A 19,861-nucleotide genomic window follows, 5' to 3' on the forward strand; every position below is an offset into this window, starting at 1 on the left:
TTTTGAACATTGAAAATGAAATTTGAGTTTGATAACTTTTGTAAGTGCTTACTTAATTGTAAGTAAGAAATTTTAGATTTAGAATATCAAAAATGACGAGCTCAGCTTCAACTTTTACAAATGTTCACAAGACCCGTAACTATGTAAATCACAGTGGCCACGCCACCTGTGACAGTTGTTCTACTTGTCCACATTTCTTCTGCTTCTTTTTGCTTTGTCTTTATAAAGATAAAAATAAAGAAGCTTCCATAGAAATCCATGCTTCTGCTTCTTTTGAAGTTTCTGAAAGAAAGAGCATTCCTTGATACTCTAGAATTATTATCCCCCAAGTGAAAAACCACTTACAAGTTTCCTATTCTCAGGCACCAATTTTTAAATCTTTAAGTTGAAGATAAATCACAGTTTGATGTGTGTGCATATTTTGTCTTTTAACCGTTTTAACGAACTACTTTATATATGTGTCAGGCTGTGATTTAATGATAAAGAGAAAAGATTCTTTACATGTAAGGAGTTGATGAGTGTTCTTATAATAATATTGTTAGGGTTTTAAGTCAAAAAACTCCATTACTAGGAATGCTAATCGTAATCCAATAATTTAGGCAATAGCCAAAACAGCATCCTTCCATAGAACCAGATTCCAAAGGGAATGCTTTCTTTGATCCCTCCCTCTAAGTCCCAACTCACCCTAATTATTTGATCAAGGTGACCAATTTGTTATTCTCCACTTGTGAAATTTAAGCAAAGAATCTTTACCTTAGCCACAAGACTGTTGAAAACCCCCTTTTAATCTCCATATAAGCATCCCTAACATAGAAACTTGAGATTTACCAAGAAAATTTTGGGGGGAAGACCATGAAGATTGACAAGGAAATCTCTCATCCCATCCACCTGAAACACAAGCTCAAGATTGAATACACCGAAATCCCGTTCTACTGCGACGGGTGCAAAGAAGCCGGAATTGGCCTCAAATACAAGTGCCAGCAATGTGAATTTGATTTGCACAAGGCATGCGCTGTGGCTTCTCCAACCATCACCCATCCCTTCTACAACAAATGTGAGTTTCAGTTTCTTTACAGCCCGCCGGGCGCTGCAAGGAGAGTGTGTGATGCGTGTAGGAAGGATGTTGTAGGGTTTGTGTACCACTGCAGGAGGTGTGGTTTTGATCTGCACCCTTGTTGCGCAAACCTCCCACAAGTCCTGGATGACGGGGAGCGCAACTTTTACTTGTACCTCAAGTTATCGAGCGCTTGTCACCAGTGTGGAGGCAAGGGGCATGGTTGGTGTTATAGGTCAGAATGCAAGACGTATAATCTTCATGTGTCATGTGTGAAGGAGCTGCTTGTGGAGAGCTGGCAAGCCAAGTATCTCAACGTGGACAAGAACAAGGTTAGGGAAATGCAGACGAGGATCCCCAGCCTGAAGGGGACGCTGAAAAGCCACCACAGCGGAGGGAGAGGAGGGAAGGTAAGAAAGTGTTGCGAGATAGCTGGTGGCGCTGTTCGCGTCATTATCTCTGCCATACTCGGAGATCCTACTGCCCTAATAGGCGCCGCTGTTGGCGGTTTCATATCCAAATAGAAAAGTGCAGAAAATGGAAAACAAGTACATGTTTAGTATGTCACCTAACATGTTATATCTGTTCGTCATGTTGTTCTGTTTTACTTTTACTTTGTTACATGTTAAGTTTACGTACTGTGTGAATGATTAGGACTGTGTCCTCCAAATCTGCATATTTCATTATCCGTGAAAAATAAAAACGTATATTTAGATTTGAATTGTTTTTATCTTTACACAAGCGACATTTTATACTAAATTCGTCTAAATCAGGATAGAGATTAAACATAGGTGCAGAAGAGAGAGCATATCGCTCTAGCCAACTTGATTAATTTCAGGTCTGCGAATTATCTTTTCTTAGTCCAATATATTAACGTCCGGAACTAAAAAAGGGAGCTTGAAAAGTTTGAAAGGACTCCTATATTCAAGTGACAATAGTGATATTAGAGGAGCATGAATTAAACATAGAAGTTCGATTGAGGGATGAATATTCTTAATCACTTTAAACCACTGTTCTAAAAATCCCCGTCTAGCGTTGCCTAAGCACGAGGTGGATGAGCACCGCCCCGATTAATGCATAGGCATTTGAAAACTAAGAAAGGGCGCCTAGACTGCTTAGGCATCCGCCCAGACTTGCCTAGGCATCTGCCTATGTTGTGAATCACTTAGATAGAAAATAGATAACTTTCCTTTTGCATTTTATTGTTTCCAATAAATTGTAAGAGACTTATTGAACACTTAAATAAACACACATTATATGTTTGCTCCCCATGTTTTCATTATGTTCCAATACTTCATAATATATATGTCATTCTATTTTCATAATTATTATATATATTTTAAGTATAAATAGACACTTATTTACATGAAATACAATAGATTTACTTAAATTCGTCTAGTCAGGCCTAGGCGCTAGGTCCCAGCTCGCTGCCGGACTAGCGCTAAACGTCTTTTAGAACCTTGCTTTAAATTACACATCTGATCTTGGTTGTTTAACATTGTTAAATCTAGAAAAAACTCGCTCGTTCGAACCATATTGAATGCCAAATTTTTCCTTACTTTGGAATTTTAAAGCTCGTTAGTTTCCTTGTGAAATTCTTTGACGCCTTATGCAGTGACTTCTTCTGGTTCTAATTCGAGAGGAAACGGTACTCATGTTGCTCAGAAGTTTCCTACAAATACAAAAGAAGACCAAAAATGTTTTGGGCTTTTAGGTATATGTCATTCTATTTTCTAGTTTATGATGAAAATATATTTTTAGTATAAACAGACACTTATTTACACGAAATACAATAAATTTACTTAAATCCGTCTAGTCCGCGCCTAGGCACTAGATCTCAGCTCGCCGCCCGACTAGTGTCTAGCATCTTTTAGAACCTTGCCTTAAACTACACGTCTGATCTTGGTTGTTTAACATTGTTAAATTTAGAAAAACGCGCTCGTTCGGACCATGTTGAATGCCAAATTTTTCCTTACTTCAGAATTTTAAACCTTGTTAGTTTCATTGTGAAATTCCTTGATGTCTTCTACAGTGACTTCTTCTGGTTCTAATTCGAGAGGAAACGGTACTCATGTTGCTCAAAAGTTTCCTACAGATACAAAAGAAGACCAAAAATGTTTTGGGCTTTTAGGTATATGTCATTATATTTTCTAGTTCATGATGAAATTATATATATTTTAAGTATAAACAGACACTTATTTACACGAAATACAATAAATTTACGTAAATCCGTCTAGTCGAGCCTAGGCGCTAGGTCCCAGCTCACCGCCCGACTAGCATCTAACGTCTTTTAGAACCTTGCTTTAAACTACACGTCTGATCTTGGTTGTTTAACATTGTTAAATCTAGAAAAACTCGCTCGTTTGGACCATGTTGAATGCCAAATTTTTCCTTGTTTCAGAATTTTAAACCTTGCTAGTTTCCTTGTGAAATTCCTTGACGCCTTATGCAGTGACTTCTTCTAGTTCTAATTCGAGAGGAAACGGTACTCATGTTCTCCAAAAGTTTCCTACAAATACAAAAGAAGACCAAAAACGTTTTGGGCTTTCAGGTATATATCATTCTATTTTCTAGTTTATGATAAAATTATATATATTTTAAATATAAACATACACTTATTTACATGAAATACAATGGATTTATTTAAATCCGTCTAGTCCACGCCTAGGTGCTAGGTCCCAGCTCGCCGTCCGATTAGCGCCTAGCGTTTTTTAGAACCTTGCTTTAAACTAGACGTTTGATCTTGGTTGTTTAACATTGTTAAATCTAGAAAAACTCGCTCGTTCGGCCCATGTTGAATACCAAATATTTCCTTACTTCAGAATTTTAAACCTCGTTAGTTTCCTTGTGAAAATCCTTGACGCCTTCTGCAGTGACTTCTTCTGGTTCTATTTTGAGATGAAACGGTACTCATGGTGCTGAGAAGTTTCCTGCAAATACAAAAGAAGACCAAAATAGAAACATTGTACGATGAAGATAAGGTTAAACTCCAGTTTAGATGGAAAATTGAAATTCCCTTTTCTTTAATTTTGGTAATTTCCTATCAGATTCCTGGGTCAACAAATGTATGTATATAAGTACATACATGCTACGATGTACGGAAGTAGAAAGCAAAGAAAAAAGCATTTAATGTGCATCCGTTTCCTCTCGGCTTTCGTTAGTTCAATCTTCCTGTTACCGCGCCCGATTTGTAAATCAAAATCGACGAGAAAATGAGGTGTTCGAAAAGAATGTTAATCACCTTCCTAGTTGCCTCTTTTGCCATAAAGCTGCATTATGCTGCCATAGGCGCCGCAGCAGCAGAAGGAGCCAAGCTGAAAGATTTCCCGTTTCTTAAATTTGATGAAAAAACTGACCCAACTGCCTTCCACTTTACCCAGCATTCTTCCATTGATAAGGGGGCGCTTCAGTTAACCCCAGACAGCGAGAACCCGCAAGACCCCAAAGAAAACAAGTCTGGTCGGATTATGTACAAGAGACCTTACAGACTATGGCTTTCTGACAACGACGATGATGTTGTTGCCTCCTTCAACTCAACTTTCCTCATCAACATCTACCGCAAGAAAGAGTGGGACGCTGGTGAGGGGTTAGCTTTTCTTATAGCTTCGGATATTCAGTTACCTGAACAAAGTCAAGGGCAGTGGCTAGGCCTCACGAATTCCAGCACCGATGGTAAAGCCACAAACCACTTCGTTGCTGTTGAATTCGACACGGAGAAGCAAGATTTCGATCCTGATGACAACCACATTGGACTCAACATCAACTCTGTAAAATCAAACAAGACTGTTTCTCTCAAGCCTTTGGGCATTGAGATATCGCCGGAGACACTCACCTACTACAACGTTTGGGTGGATTACAATGGTAGTTCCAAAGTCCTCGAAGTCTACATGGCTAATGAGTCTCTGACAAACCCAGCAGCCAAGCCTCTGACACCACTTCTAAGGGAGACAATAAACTTGAGGGAGTATCTCAAAAAGGAGTCCTACTTCGGATTTGCTGGTTCCACGGGCACCTCAGCAGTTCAGCTAAACTGCGTAAGGAAATGGGATCTGAAGGTGGAGGAATTTCACCCTACAAAAGATTTGACTTGGTTGAAGATTGCTGTAGGGTTTGGTGTCCCAGTAACGAGTTTGCTACTAGTCTCTGCAGTTTGGCTGGGAGTCGGATATTCAAACAAAAGGAAAAGAACCAGGATGGAGGAGTCCAATGTTCTCGGGAAACTGAAGAGGTTGCCAGGGATGCCTAGGGAGTTCAAGTACAAGGAGCTCAAGGAGGCTACCAATAATTTCCACGAGAGCATGAGACTGGGGCAAGGCGGATTCGGCATTGTTTACAGAGGATCTCTGCATGATAAAGATCAAGCAAATACCAACACCTCTGTAGAAATTGCTGTCAAGAAATTTTCTCGGGACAACATCAAAGGCAAAGACGATTTCATGGCTGAGCTCACCATAATTCACCGCCTTCGCCACAAACATCTTGTCCGATTAGTAGGTATGTAATTTTCAAGTTTAACTGCCTTTCCTAAATTTTTTGTTGCATATGCAGCTCAATCAATATGAATGAAAACAATGTTCTAATAAAAGTATTGCCGTACAGGATGGTGCTATGAGAAAGGGAAACTTCTTTTAGTCTACGATTTCATGCCAAATGGCAGCGTCGATAAACACCTCTACGAAGCTTCCAGCCAGAATACACTGAATTGGAAACAACGATGCAAGATCCTAGCTGGTGTGGCATCAGCATTGCATTACCTGCAAAATGAGTACGACCAAAAAGTGGTGCACCGTGACCTCAAAGCCAGCAACATCATGCTTGACTCAGACTTCAATGCCCGCCTGGGAGACTTTGGCCTTGCCCGAGCCTTGGATCAAGAGAGAAACTCATATGCTGAACTAGAACTAGCTGGAGTCCCAGGCACCATGGGCTATGTTGCTCCAGAGTGCTTCCACACAGGGAAGGCTACTCCAGAATCTGATGTGTTCGGCTTTGGGGCAGTGGTGCTTGAAATTGTATGTGGTAGAAGTCCTGGGATTAAGATTCTTCATGAACACCAGCAGTATTCGCTGGTCGATTGGGTGTGGATGTTGCATCGAGAAGGGCGTATTGAAGAAGCAGTAGATGAGCTGCTCAAAAACGATTATGTGTTTGATGAAGCAATTAAGCTTCTACTTCTCGGGTTGGCATGTTCACATCCGATTGCCAGTGAGAGGCCTCAAACACAGGCGGTTTGCCAGATCATATCTGGAACCATGCCGGCCCCTAGTGTACCTCCATTCAAGCCCGCTTTCACGTGGTCTTCCATGGCTACTGCCTACAGCAGCACTGAGACCGCATGTACACTTTCTAACATCATTCTTTCTAGCATTACAGTGTCTTCCTCAATCACGGAAGAACATTGAATGTAACAGCATTGCAATGGCTTCAGCTCATCCCCTGACTAGTTTTTAAGTCCTAGGAAGGCGGGGTTAACCAGCCATAGCATTAAGATTGGAGGATTTTTAAATAAGTCCGTTGTTTAGAATACCTCGTGATATTCTGTTTAACGAGCCTGCTAATTGTGCTAAGAATTTTTTAAAGATTCTCTTTAACAAGCCTGCTAATTGGGCTAGATTTTTACATAAGTCCGTTGTTCAGAATACCTCATGATATTCTGTTTAACGAGCCTTCTAATTGTGCTAACAATTTTTTAAAGATTCTACCTGAAATCAATAAAATTACAGCATCAATTGTTCCTTCAGAACCTAAACTCTCTCAATTAATCTCATCAATAGTGCTATACCCGTGAGATTAGGTAATTTTCAGCCAAAGCTGCAAAAAAAGTTGTTAACTGAGGACCGGTTTCATCAATCGTGCAGAAATAAAACTATGGCCTAATTTTGTAGCTTTCGGTTCCTAAACGAAGAAATGAAACAACATATTAAGTTCTAACAGATGGCACTTGATAGAAGAAAAACTATATATTGAACCGTATTTAAGTTCAATTCACGTAATATATTGAAAATGCAATGCCAAACTAAGCTACAATACAAGAAAACGAATATCAAAGGATAGAAAAATGAAACTCTAGTACCTTGAGCCTGTTCTTCAAACCAAACCAAACCAAACTTCGTTACGAACTTGTTTTGATTATGGTCCAGCATTTCACTCAAGCTACAATCAGTTGTTGTCTGTTTCAAAAGCTTGTGTCGCCGCTCCACTCTTTTCTTCAAACCATGGCGGAAGAAGTCAGGATAATCAGCGACTTCATCAATTTGTCTTCCCATTACCTCTACCAAGTACCTGATTCTCGGCTCTAAAGAGTTGTGGATGCTCTTGATCAGAATGGGTGGATAACCAGACACCAAAGCCGTTAGAGCAACTCCAGCGTGGGAGCCCTTCCCCCAGGCTATTCATTATTCAATTCACCTAGTGAACAGTAACTGCTCTTAATAAACAGTAACTACCTTTTGCATCTCTACCGTTGCACTTGGATAGTCCTGACAATAAGCAATAAAATAATAGTATTTTTTTATATTTAAAAAATAATAGTATTTTTGTATTTATAAAATAATAGTATTTTCAGAAAACTTGTCTTCATCGTGGACGAAGAAGGAAGCGATTGAGAGCTTTGCCGAGCTCCCATATGAGGAGGAGGGAGATGGAGAAGAACAAGGTTAAATCGAATCCGACACTGATGGAGAACCAAGCCCTGACAATCCGGCAATGGGTCTTGCCGAAATGGAAGAGGAGTTGGTTGAAAACCCAGAATTTGAAGTTGCAGTAGTAGCAGGAGACGGTGGTCGCAGGAGGAAGAAGTGGCGGAAATGAGTTTGCAGGAGACGGAGATGAGTTTGCAGGGAAGGAAGCGACAGAGATGAGTTTGCAGGAGATAGTGGTCGCGGGAGGAGGAAGCGGCGGAGATCCGTTCTCGTCACCAGCACAGTCGGTTTCGCCGGAACCCATGTCTCTGTGGCCCTCAAAAAACGTGGAGACGTCGCCCTGACGTCAGCCCACGTCAGATTGCCTTGGACACTCGGGCCGGCACGAATCGACGGGTCTGGCGCTCGAGCCTGCTTGGGCTCCCTCGCCAGCCAACGCTGGACTTCCTCTCTCGGGCAATCCAACCCTATTCCAGAGCTCGTCCCTCGAGCAGGAGCTTCCGCTGGAGCTGCTCTTATCTGGCCATCTTCAAATCCACTTCTCTTTAAATATTCGAAATTGGGTCTCAGAATCTTGTCCACGTCTCTACACAATACTTCTGGAAAGTTCATTACCACTGTCTGAAGACCCTGCTCTGTGAGACCTACTGATTTCAAAAACTCTGCCGTAGGGCGCAATCTTTTGTCAACGCTATAACCCATGAAAAACGGATTCTTTACCAGTACTTTTCCAATCATCCCTTCTCTGGAAAGGCCAAGATTAGCATGAAATTTTACAATTTCAGACAGCTTCAATGCTGTAGCCGATGAGCCTTGGATTGAGCAAAATCATTTTTCCAAGTTGCTTTGGAGGAATTCCCAGTGCCTCAAAGAAGCCCAAAAGCAGACAAAGCTTCTCTTCCGCACTGTGGGACAGAATGTGTGGGAATTTGGCAATGGCAGACGCAACTTCACGCGGTTTGGTACCAAGCGTGGTAAGGCACTCAACCGTAGGAATGAGCTTCTCGTGGAGAGCCAAAGTAAGTATCTTGGGGCACTTCGAAACAACAAAAGGCAGTTTTCTCTCCTGAATGCCAATACTCTTCAAATAAGCCCAATTCTCGGAGGCTCTTTCTGCTTGCGCATTCTCGAGACGCTTGCACTTTTTGAGCATATCCTGAATGCTCTTATCATCAAAACCTTTATCCCGGAAGAACCACATGATACCAGAACTACCATTTTGGGTAGTCCTGGTTTCCATTATCCCCCTGAAAGTGAAAACATATGAAACACATCAAGCCCAAGCTACATTTACAGGTTCATATAAACCCTGAAAACCTACTGGTGTAGTGTAACAAGTAAACATCAACATTCAAAGTGGGTCCGGCTACAGTACGAACACTAACTCAACACGAACACCTGAAAATATCATCGTCATGGTCCGGTGTGTAGCACCACTTCAAGTTCAAGGGTATACTACACCATCTGATTGGTCTAATACACCGTCTAATGGGTCATTTTATTGGTGTTCGTACTTAATACGTGTTTAACTGTTTATAATGTAAATAAACCGCATCCAGCAAAGGGCCATGATGAAAAATAACAAATTCAGTAAATGGGCAATCATAAAAACTAAAAAAGTAAACACTGCCATAGAATAATACTGTCAAAGTATTAATGCACAGACACAGGTTAGGCCAGTTGACATATGCCCGCCCTCTGGCGCTCGAGTTCGAAACCCCTGTACCATGGAATTCTATGAAACAAGCATCTTTCTCGTCTGAATTTGGCAAATATATACATATATACACTCACATACAGTGAGAGTCACATACAAACCTATGATTCAATCAGTTTCAGCAGAAGGGAATAGCAAAAGAGAGAGACTTTGCAGTTGTTCCGGCAGCCGCCGATAATTCACAGGCAGCGGCAGTGAGGAATTAACAAGGAGAAAGCCAAAGCCTTATCTGTTGGTTTTACTACCTCTCTCTCTCTCTCTCTCCCCATCTCAAGCAGAGGAGAAAAGACCGAAATTCCTCATTTACCCTCGTTGTCTTCTCAACTAACCAATATATCCCTGTCTCGCGATCACAGTCTTTCTCGGTTCGGATTGAAACCCCAAAGCCACTCTCCCTCTAACCAGAAAAACTCGAAAGATCGTAACTTTATCGATCAGAAATCTCTGTGGGGCCATGCCATCGTTTCAGGGTCGGGCTTCCAAGCACAAATTTTCCGCAATTTCTAACCCACTTCGCCAATCGACGAAGCTGCGTCGTTTTAGCACCGCCGCCGATCGTGGCGGTGAAATGGAAGCAGCACCAGCGCAACAGCCGCCGGATCCCATACCCAATAGGCCCTTGAGAGGCCAAAGTCTATCAAATCCCCAAACCTCCAATCTCCAATTCCTCAACAAAAACTCACCCATTTCGGCGAGAAGGGGAGAGAGCCCTTCTTCTCCGCCATTGCAGGACAGCAGCTTTCTCGAAAAGCTGAAGCTGGGTCTCGACAAGTCGAAGAGGGAGGAGCCTCAGGAAGTTCCCGAGCCAGCAGAGGCGCGGAAGAAGCGGACCAGATAATCAAGAAGATGAAGGAGACGGGTCTGATTCCGAATGCGGTGGCAATGCTTGACGGGCTATGCAAAGATGGGCTGGTCCAGGAGGCCATGAAGCTTTTTGGGTCGATGCGCGAAAAGGGTACGATTCCTGAGGTTGTTATATACACTGCTGTGGTTGATGGGTTTTGCAAAGCACAGAAGTTCGAAGATACTAAGAGGATTTTCAGGAAGATGCAGAGCAATGGGATTGTTCCTAATGCTTTTAGTTACACTGTGTTGATACAGGGGTTGTATAGAGCTAATAATTTGGAGGATGCTGCTGAATTTTGTAGCGAAATGTTGGAAGCCGGTTACTCGCCCAATGTAGCTACTTTTGTCGGGTTGATTGATGTGATTTGTAAGGAAAAGGATATGGAAGAAGCTGAGAGTGTTATTGGAAAGTTGAAGCAGAAGGGGTATTTGGTTAATGAGAAGGCTGTTAAAGAGTTTTTGGACAAAAAGGCGCCATTTTCGCCGAGGGTTTGGGAAGCTATCTTTGGGAAGAATAAGTCACAGAGAATGTTCTGAGTTCTCTTTGTTATTAGAAGCAAAAGAAATTGTAAGTTTTGCTGTTCTGCTGTTGATCATTTTAGATTGAGTTTCATTGACTTTGTTATAAGTGTGTTGCCCCATTGCATGAGGGGCGGCATGAGACCCTTGGAAATTTACTCTGTCGATAATGATCACGATTCCTTGAGCTTTATATGGTTTTCTAGATTCTGTTAGCGCGGAGTAGGATATTATGGGGTTCTTCGTTCCGACGGAACAATAGGGCTGGAGTCGGGAGATGCCGGTGTTAGTGCTAGTTGTGTGTTCACAGATTGTGATAGAGGTAGTACATGTGGGTAATGCCTAGAGGAGAAGACAACGATTGCGACAGCAGTAGTAAAGTTTATCAGTGGCTTGAGGGGTTATAATTGGTAGGAATGAGTTGGTATTAATATCAGTAGCAGAGCAACAATAGCAGTAACACATTTCTACGTTAAGAGTTAGGAATTAGGTAAATCGATGACTTGAAGATTAGCTTCCATGGAGGTAGTGAAGCTAAGGGTGTGACTAAGGTCGTGATCGTGGAATTAGTAGCGCTCCTAGTTGACTTACCTTTATGAATGGCTGTGATCTCCATATTCTGAATAGGTGAAACATAAAACTGACTCGTTGAATTTGCTACGTTATTAATTGAAGCATTGTGAAGATTGACACGGTTCTGCATAGGTGTCTAGAGGATAGTTCCCCTCTGTAAAGACTACAGCTTTTGATAGTGATCCTAATAAATTGGTGCAGTTTTCTAGTCTGTGTTAGAGTTGCAACGGTACAGAGTGGTAGACTTTTTTTTTTTTTTTTTTTTTTAAATTTGTGGAAGCTCGATCGTAGATGGACATACGAAGTTCTATTGACTCTGATTTACTTGTGTGGTATTTTTTTTTCAATCTGTCAAAACAAAGATTGTTCCTTTGTGACTGAAAAGTCACGGGTTCAAGTTGTGGAAATAGCCTCTTTGTAAAGTAAGGGTAAGGCTTCGTACGATGACACCCACCCCCGGTGATCGTCGCAAAGTCAGGAGCCTTGTGGGCTTGAGATGGCCCCTTTCTCTGAGTGCAAGGTACAATTTCCTTTGGAGCCAGTTAAAACTTATGTCAGTAAGCTCGATAGTGAACCGTGATAATATGGTTTGTAAACATTGCAAGTTCTGTATAATTTCCAAGTGATATAGTATGTTGGTATCTATTTGTTGCCGTATATCAAACTAAATGTTGGTATCTATTTTTGGTAAGTTGGTTATTGTACATGCATGTTAGCTAAAGCAATATTCTTTAGAAAAATTACTTTTAATGTATCGAAAATGTCAGCATGGCGTCTTACAAATTATGTACCATCATGTGAGAAAGTTAGCATGACAATGCGTAATAGACCGTGCTGTAGATAAATTTGTCTCGTTGTTTGGGTCCCCAAAGGCTCCCAAGCTTGTAGAATATAAACATCATTGTTCACATTCTATGTTGCTTCAATTATACTCTTGGTGGTATTAAATTTTGTGGCCAACCCAACAACGCAAAGCCTTTGTGGAGGGAAGGAGCAGTAGTGTGTGTATGCGCCAATTGGACAACCTCAAAACATGCAACCGCGTATGGCAAAAACCGAAGGCGAATTGGGGGTTGGCGACTTGGCGTTCTCTCTTGGTCGGTTATTGTTTATTCCTCCAAGAGTTGCAAAGTGTGAAGAAGAGATGCATCATACATCTCCTCTTGAAACCCACTTTTTGGATTAGCTCCTAATTAATTTAAAAGGAAAATTAATGAAAAAAGTTTGAAAACTTTGAGTTTTAACGATAAGGACAAAATAAAGGGTAAAATGAATAGTATCAGGTTTTACTTTTTAGTGTAAAAATATGATTTTTCGTTAAAATGAACAGTACTACGAATTTTTTTTATTAAAACTCTCTAATTTAAATGCCAAGCACCAATCCCCCTCCCCCCGGGTGGCAACCACACAAAAAAAAAAAAAAATCCCTGTTATCTATAAGATCTTTGTGATTTGGTCGGCTTTTATTTATTCATATCGTATGCTAGATTTTAAGGTAGTGGTAGTATGTGGTCATTCCTAAGGATAAAGACCAGAGGGAACTGTCCCATCAAGGGTGGGGTTACATGTAGCATGTTTCGCTTAACCCCATATTTCAACTTATGTGATAGCATTTCATTTCGTATCAACAAGTTTGATGTGCAAGTTTGTAGTCTCTCGAGTGAGAGTATGTTGTTTTAATTTTGTTTTATGGTGATGGTGTTTAATAGGCCCCACGATTGTTGCTTTGTGCATGTGAAAACAATAGATATAGATATAGGGAAGCTACAACTTGGGGTTAATGCAACTAAATTAAAATTAGAAACATCTGCTTTGTAACTTGTTAAGTTGTTTTATGTGTATACTTTTCAAGATTACAACTAATGAGCTTTTTTCTTAATATTGTTTGTGAAGGACTTCCTACTTGATCATGTGCAGATAATCATTGACTAACCTAGTCTAACATCGAAACAAGTTCAACCTGAGTTAAGGAGCTGATTACGGAGTCATTTGAGCTTTCGTTTTGGTTTTGTGTGTACTTTTGTTAGGTATTAAAACAGAGGGACTAGCCTCGATTTTGAATACCAGGTATAGGACTTCGTGCATCGGCAAATTCTTTAGGAGTAACGTTAGGGAAAACAAATTTTATAAATTATATGACGTGATTGTTGATACTTAGATTGTTATTTAAGTGTTCATTAACGTGCTTATTTTCAATTGGTGACATATCATATGGTTTGCGAATTTGGTTTAAAAAGTTAGTCTCCCTAACATTATAAATACTTGAAATTCCGTTTCTGATTAATTGTCGAATATTCAGAAAAAAAATTAGATAAGGGTGTCTCATCATATCATTTGTAATACAACTCTCACAAAGCATAAGACTCTGTATTTGGTTTTACCCGACCCCACAATAGTTCTATCCAATAGGCTGAATTTTTGCTCACCATCCTCAAGTGGTAATGTTCATTACCCTATTTATTACCATTTGATTAGTTTAAATTTTGAAATTTGTATATATTCAATACACAAATCTCGAAATTTAAACTCATCTAACAGTAATAAATAGAGTGGTGATCATCTTATATATTTAATTAAAACTCATGAGTTGGAATTTATGCAGATGTGTTGTTTGATAAGTAAATGATGAATCTAAAAACATATATTAAGAAGTTGCGTAATGCTAGGGAGACTAAATTTGTAGACAAAATTTATAAACTAAATGATGTGTCACCAATAAGAATGAACACATTTATCAATGTTTACGTAATAATCCAGTCATCAACTTTCATGTCATTTAATTTACAATATTTTGTCTACAAATTTAGTCTTCCTAACATTACTCTAACAAGTCTATACAGTGGTCTGAAGGCTAGACAAATAGTAATCAATGCCATTAACAATGGAATAGGATCCCATCCGGATCTATTTATGGGGAGTCAAAAGATCAATCAATCGCGTCCGTTCATCATATATGATGTGGTTAAAAATTATTTTAAAATTTTTATTTAAAATTAAATATAAACAATATCTAACGAATTGATCGCACGATATACAATAAACTGTTGTGATTGATTGATCTCCCTAAAAAAAAAATCCGGAGAGGATCCTCGTCCATTAACAATTGAACCTGCATTTGCATCCTTAACCGGACATTAATTAAATCACAAGAAAACCATTATACGCGCTTCAAACAACTTTCCCATAAATCAAAACAAAACCATTACTTATTGTTTGATCCAATTTTTAAGTATATACTAATTACTATTGAATATAATTAGATACAAGTTGTACTTGTTTAAGTAGTAAAATTATGTTTAATTAAAGACTATAACGATGTGGGGTCGGCACCGGCCCTCCTCCTCCGCCGACTTCAAAGTCACTGACTTGCCATACCATATAAAAAAGGGTTTTATAACCTTAACCCTTGAAGAGGGATTGAAATTTAAAATAAACATGATGTAAAATTACATATTGATTATAGTCCTCTAATGTGTTTTTAATTCAAAATAATAAATGTGTATTTTATTCAATGTCTTCCATTAAATATTTAAATTTATTAATGTACACATTTTAATATATTTTTTGACCAAACAAAAGTTTGTTTTTTAATTTATTAATTTTATTTAACATTCTTCAAACTTGAAAAACTCAATATTTGTACCGAAATGTATTATATTGAATTAATGTATTTAAATGTTAGTACCAAAATATATGCACCGAAATATATTATATTAAACTAAGGTACCTAAATGTGTGTACCGAAATGTTTATACCCAAATGTGTTATATTAAACTAATGTACCGAAATGTATTATATTGAATTAATGTACCTAAATGTTTGTATCAAAATGTATGTACTGGAATATGTGTACCTAAATGTATGCACCAAAATGTATTATAATGAATTTAATGTACCTAAATGAAGAAGACAAAGTAATAAAAATTAATTTATATAAATGTTTACAATAAAATATATTATGATGAATGAAATGAAAATTATACTTATAATGAAATAAAGTTAAAACATTAAAATTAGGAAGAAAAGAGAAATAATTAAAACATCAAAAATATAATTAATAAATAAGATGATTAATGTATTAAGGGACTAAAATTAGATTTTGATCTTACTCATGGTTTTAATCTAAAAGTCATATTTGACAAGGATTAAAATGAAATTTCCTAATATAAATATCAAACACGTTTATATCAAAATAAAATAACACAATTAAAAAGTCAGAACCAAGAAAATAATACTACATTTAAATTTTATTTTTATAAGACAACGAAAAATAACACTCAAAAACTTTCTTCCTATATAAACAGCTACATATGGGGTTCTTCCATGTAACTCACACATTTAGCAGCCTCATTGCACTCACACAAACACAAAATATCAAATTCTGGCACTTGGGTTTTCAGAATTTTGCTTGAAGATCTTGTTTTTGTTTCCGATACGAGCTCGAAGATTGCCGGAAATGATATGTCTAATGGCTTCTCAGTCCCATTTGGGCATGGCAGTAATATTTTTCTACACATGTTTCTGGATCCCATTTCACCAGATGAAGAAGTTTCTGGGCAGATTATTTTTTGGCGTGATATTTTTCACTCATTTCCAGCAGCAGGAAGAGGAGGAGTGTACGAGTCTTCCAGTGGCTAGGTTCCAGGACTTGCAGGCTCATGGTACCAAAAGGTGCGGACAAGTTTTGGAGAAGACATGTTCAGTTTGCTTGGTGGATTTTGAGGAGGAGGATTTGGTGAGCCAATTGGGAAAATGTGGACACGTTTTCCACGTGGATTGCATTGAGAGGTGGATTGAGAGCAGTCACTTTACCTGCCCAGTTTGCAGGTCACTGTTCTTCAAGGTCAAAACTTGTCATGCAAAACTGGATGAGGAAGTTAATATCTCTTCCTCCTACATTAATGGTGGTTTTTCTTGGTATTATTAGTTATTTGATTTTGATTAATTAAGTAATTTGTAGTTCTTTGTTTGAAGAGAGAGGATCTGGGGATGTAAAGGGAGGCAATCATGTAATTGGCTGTTAATTATATGAATACATTTCTAATTTCATGTAAAAATACATATAGATATTAATCATTTATAAGACAGTGCAGAAGAAATGAAAAACCAGTAAGCAACATCAACCATTAATCAAGCAAATGCAGTTTCTGTTTGTAGAGGGAAATGAACCCTAAATTTATCATAATTTTAACTCGTCGATTCATCTTTCCTACCACTTGGATAAACTACTAATACATTTTTGTTGTTTTAAAACATAAAGAAGGATTTAGCAAGATTAGCTCATCGACAATGATCAGGTGTGAGGAGTCGACCATTCCTTATAGGGGTGAGAACCATTACACCTGGAAAACCCCTTGCCCTCCTTCCCTACCACTTTGACTTAGTCCGATGAGTTGTTTTTATTTAAACGATAATTTTATTTAATCTAAACTACATAAACAAATATTTAAATTTTCAGCACACTGCTCAACTAACTTAACTAAGCACAAGTCTACAACTAACTGCAAGGATACTTAAATAAAAAGTTTGAGCACATTGCTCGAACTTTCAATAATTCAATTCATATACTTATTGTTGCTTGTTTGATTATTTTTTTTTTCTAAATGTAATATTGGCAATAAAAATTAGTTTGGAAAATGCATAGGCATCTGACGCTATATGTATTGTTGAGGTCCACGAGAACACGAGGCATATATCTTAATTTGTTCAATTAAATTTTGAAAAATCGAAGAATCTTTCAGCAACCAAATAATCCATTGAAATTATTGGATTAATTAAATTTATAAAACTATTATTATTTTCTTCAATTGAAAGAATACTGTTAGGTTTAATATTTCTATGATTAGATGCAGATGAAAACTATCTAACATTTTTAAGGGATATATTGCTTTAATCTTCAGCTGGTGCTGGGGGTTTAAAAGAAAGTTCCAATAGAAAAGAAACTAACAGATTACGTTTTTAACAACATGACTTGTGACTCAAGTAATTATAAATGCTCTACTTAAAAACATTTATCTTAACTGCACGACAAAATGTAAGCAAAGGAAAAGTAATTTTAAGATTTGTTTGGTATGTTTTCCATTAGTTGAAAGAAGAAAAAATTGCTTAATTGGCATTGCAATAACTTTCTTATGAACACTTGTGTTATTAGTAATGTTATGTGTAGTCCATTTTGACAAATACATGAGTTTACTAAGTTTCTTTGTACATTCATGTAGCCATTGGTATATTGAAATGGTCCCCATGTTTTACCCTCTAGTCAATTTGGTTCTCGTATTTTCAATTGGTCATCATTGAAAGGACATCTCTATGAAAAATCGTTGTAGTTGAAACATTTAATTATCAACTTAGTACCAGTCATAGTATTATCGATAAGCAGTAAAATTTTACAATAGAAATCAAATGGCTAAATGGTTTCAATATAAAAATGATTTCCACATATATTTTTTCCGTTACACATTTATACAAGACAAAATTTACAATTTGAAATATTATGGGGGCTTTTTTTTTTTTTTTTTTTTAATATAGGAAAATTGCAAGAGAATTTATTATGGGCATTTTGGGCCTCAGAAATTGGTTTTCAGCCCAACCTGGACTTTTGCCTCGCTTTTTCCTGAGACCAGCGAGAGAGATTAATAGAAGCTTGGAGCTGGGTTTTGGTGAAATCTTCAAGCTTTGAAGCAGGGCAAGCAATCGATCGCCGCAGAGAACGTAGCCATGGTAATTCTAACTCATCTTTCAAATCTCGCAATGTATCGATTAGTTGTTTTCCCTTTTCTCGTCCTCAAATTTCAATTTCCTAGATTGGGTTGCAAGAAATTAGAATTTTCAGATCTGGGTCCAATTAGCAATCGATCATTACTAATCTGGATTCTTTTCGTGTTTCGATTTGTTTTGTGATGAAAAAATTATGGGTTTTTATAGTTGTATAAAATTACTATGTGATCCATCTTTGCCATGCCATTACTCAAAACGATGCAAAATTTGTTGGAATTTGTATTTCAGTAAGAAATTTGTGATTTTGCAGCATTACTGGGGTTAAATTGATTAAATTTTATTTGGGTTTTTATTTTAGTTGCTGGTCTGATAATGTTTATGTTGTTAGATTCAATTTGTGCTTCTAATAAGCAGACAAGGAAAAGTGAGGTTGACAAAATGGTATTCTCCTTATACCCAAAAGGAAAGAAGTAAGGTATTGTCAGTAAATCTCATCTAGTTTTTTTGGGTTGTTTAATCGTCGCTAGAATTTATAATTCCAAGAAGAATAGCAACATGAACACCTTTTTATTCTTGTTATGAGAATGGCTTTCGATTCTCACATTGTTTATCACCATGTGTGTATGATCTTGCATTCTGATAAGGTTCTCCGTGAGCTCAGTGGAGTAATTCTTGCACGAGGTCCCAAGCTCTGTAATTTTGTGGATTGGAGAGGATACAAAGTTGTTTATAAAAGGTGATGCAGAGAGATGTGATTTTGTTTTTGCTCTTCTAGGGGTAGAATTATTAGTGAGTGGCCTGTCTTAGACTTCCGCTACTGAATTTCTGTGAACGTGTTTTGCAGATATGCCAGTCTGTATTTCTGCATGTGTATTGATCAAGAAGATAACGAATTAGAGGTCCTTGAAATGATTCATCATTATGTTGAGATTCTCGACCGATACTTTGGCAGTGTGAGTGATTGCATTATATTCTTCATTTCATTTTGATCAAGGATGTTGTTGTACCGTGTACTAATAATATGTTTATACTTACAGGTCTGTGAATTGGATTTGATATTTAACTTCCACAAGGTATGTGTTTAGTGCTTGTCTAAGAGTTGCCTTTTCTGTTTTTCGGAATTGCATTACAAAGAAGTTGGTTTTTCTGTTTTTGTCCACATGTTTGCCATACCAATGCTAAAATTTGCCAGAGTCCTCATATGACATTTTTCTGATTTATGTTGATATCTGGCTTGATCATTTGGTACTGTTCAACATGGTAGGCCTACTATATACTGGATGAAATTTTGATTGCTGGTGAACTTCAAGAATCGAGCAAGAAAACAGTTGCACGATTGATAGCTGCACAGGTATAGGTTAATCTTAGATCGGTGCAATTTGTTGTCAAATATTTCCATCCTCGCTAATTGCATCATATTTCTTGGTTCTAGGATTCTTTGGTGGAGACTGCAAAAGAGCAAGCTAGTTCGATAAGTAATATAATCGCGCAGGCGACCAAGTAACGAGGAACAAGCATATGGTCACCCGTTGTATCAATACACATTGAAGTGTTTCTGTATTAAAATTGTTATCGTTATTTTGAAATTTTTTGTAATAACTGACGTGCGTTTTTGGTTACGTATGCAGTTTAAGGATTGTAAAATGAAATGTTCTCCGAATTGTCGTTGATTATATGTCCTCTGTGGATGGTTTATTCATGGCTTCTGTTTGAGGCATTTTTTGTGCTTTTTAGAGATGAACATTCTTACATTCTTCTCAAAAGCCATCCCAATTGTTTTTTACTAGAGATAGA

General features: G+C 37.9%; 3 protein-coding genes and 2 pseudogenes across 3 annotated transcripts; 4 read left to right on the top strand and 1 right to left on the bottom strand.

Moving 5' to 3' along the window:
• The first annotated feature begins 700 nt into the window (after positions 1-700).
• Positions 701-1,775, top strand: LOC103949521. Its single transcript, XM_009360636.3, has one exon. The coding sequence runs from the start codon at positions 853-855 to the stop codon at positions 1,576-1,578; it is 726 nt and encodes a 241-aa protein (XP_009358911.2). The 5' UTR covers positions 701-852; the 3' UTR covers positions 1,579-1,775.
• Positions 1,776-4,046: 2,271 nt separating this feature from the next.
• Positions 4,047-6,797, top strand: LOC125469115 (probable L-type lectin-domain containing receptor kinase S.5). Its single transcript, XM_048566078.1, has 2 exons — positions 4,047-5,548; positions 5,654-6,797. The coding sequence occupies exons 1-2, from the start codon at positions 4,267-4,269 to the stop codon at positions 6,454-6,456; spliced, it is 2,085 nt and encodes a 694-aa protein (XP_048422035.1). The 5' UTR covers positions 4,047-4,266; the 3' UTR covers positions 6,457-6,797.
• Positions 6,798-7,029: 232 nt separating this feature from the next.
• On the bottom strand, positions 7,030-10,026 carry LOC125469120 (annotated as a pseudogene).
• LOC125469129 lies at positions 9,867-10,970 on the top strand (annotated as a pseudogene).
• Positions 10,971-17,918: 6,948 nt separating this feature from the next.
• LOC103949523 (AP-1 complex subunit sigma-1) lies at positions 17,919-19,766 on the top strand. The gene is made up of 7 exons (XM_009360639.2): positions 17,919-18,070; positions 18,456-18,542; positions 18,712-18,803; positions 18,912-19,020; positions 19,105-19,140; positions 19,332-19,418; positions 19,500-19,766. Exons 1-7 carry the CDS (start codon positions 18,068-18,070, stop codon positions 19,569-19,571), a joined length of 486 nt encoding a protein of 161 aa, XP_009358914.1. The 5' UTR covers positions 17,919-18,067; the 3' UTR covers positions 19,572-19,766.
• Positions 19,767-19,861: the final 95 nt, after the last annotated feature.

This window comes from the organism of the source record quoted next, unplaced genomic scaffold, assembly GCF_019419815.1.
Source record: "Pyrus x bretschneideri cultivar Hongxiangsu unplaced genomic scaffold, Pyrus_bretschneideri_v1 Contig10, whole genome shotgun sequence".
Lineage (NCBI taxonomy): Eukaryota > Viridiplantae > Streptophyta > Magnoliopsida > Rosales > Rosaceae > Pyrus > Pyrus x bretschneideri.

Bases quoted from the DNA above. Each gene is read 5' to 3' on its own strand.
- LOC103949521 (XM_009360636.3), top strand. From the start codon at position 853: ATGAAGATTGACAAGGAAATCTCTCATCCCATCCACCTGAAACACAAG.
- LOC103949523 (XM_009360639.2), top strand. The intron at 18,543-18,711 runs GTATTGTCAGTA...CATTCTGATAAG, and splicing joins CCCAAAAGGAAAGAAGTAAG to GTTCTCCGTGAGCTCAGTGG. The intron at 18,804-18,911 runs GTGATGCAGAGA...CGTGTTTTGCAG, and splicing joins TACAAAGTTGTTTATAAAAG to ATATGCCAGTCTGTATTTCT.
- LOC125469115 (XM_048566078.1), top strand. From the start codon at position 4,267: ATGAGGTGTTCGAAAAGAATGTTAATCACCTTCCTAGTTGCCTCTTTT. The intron at 5,549-5,653 runs GTATGTAATTTT...ATTGCCGTACAG, and splicing joins ACATCTTGTCCGATTAGTAG to GATGGTGCTATGAGAAAGGG.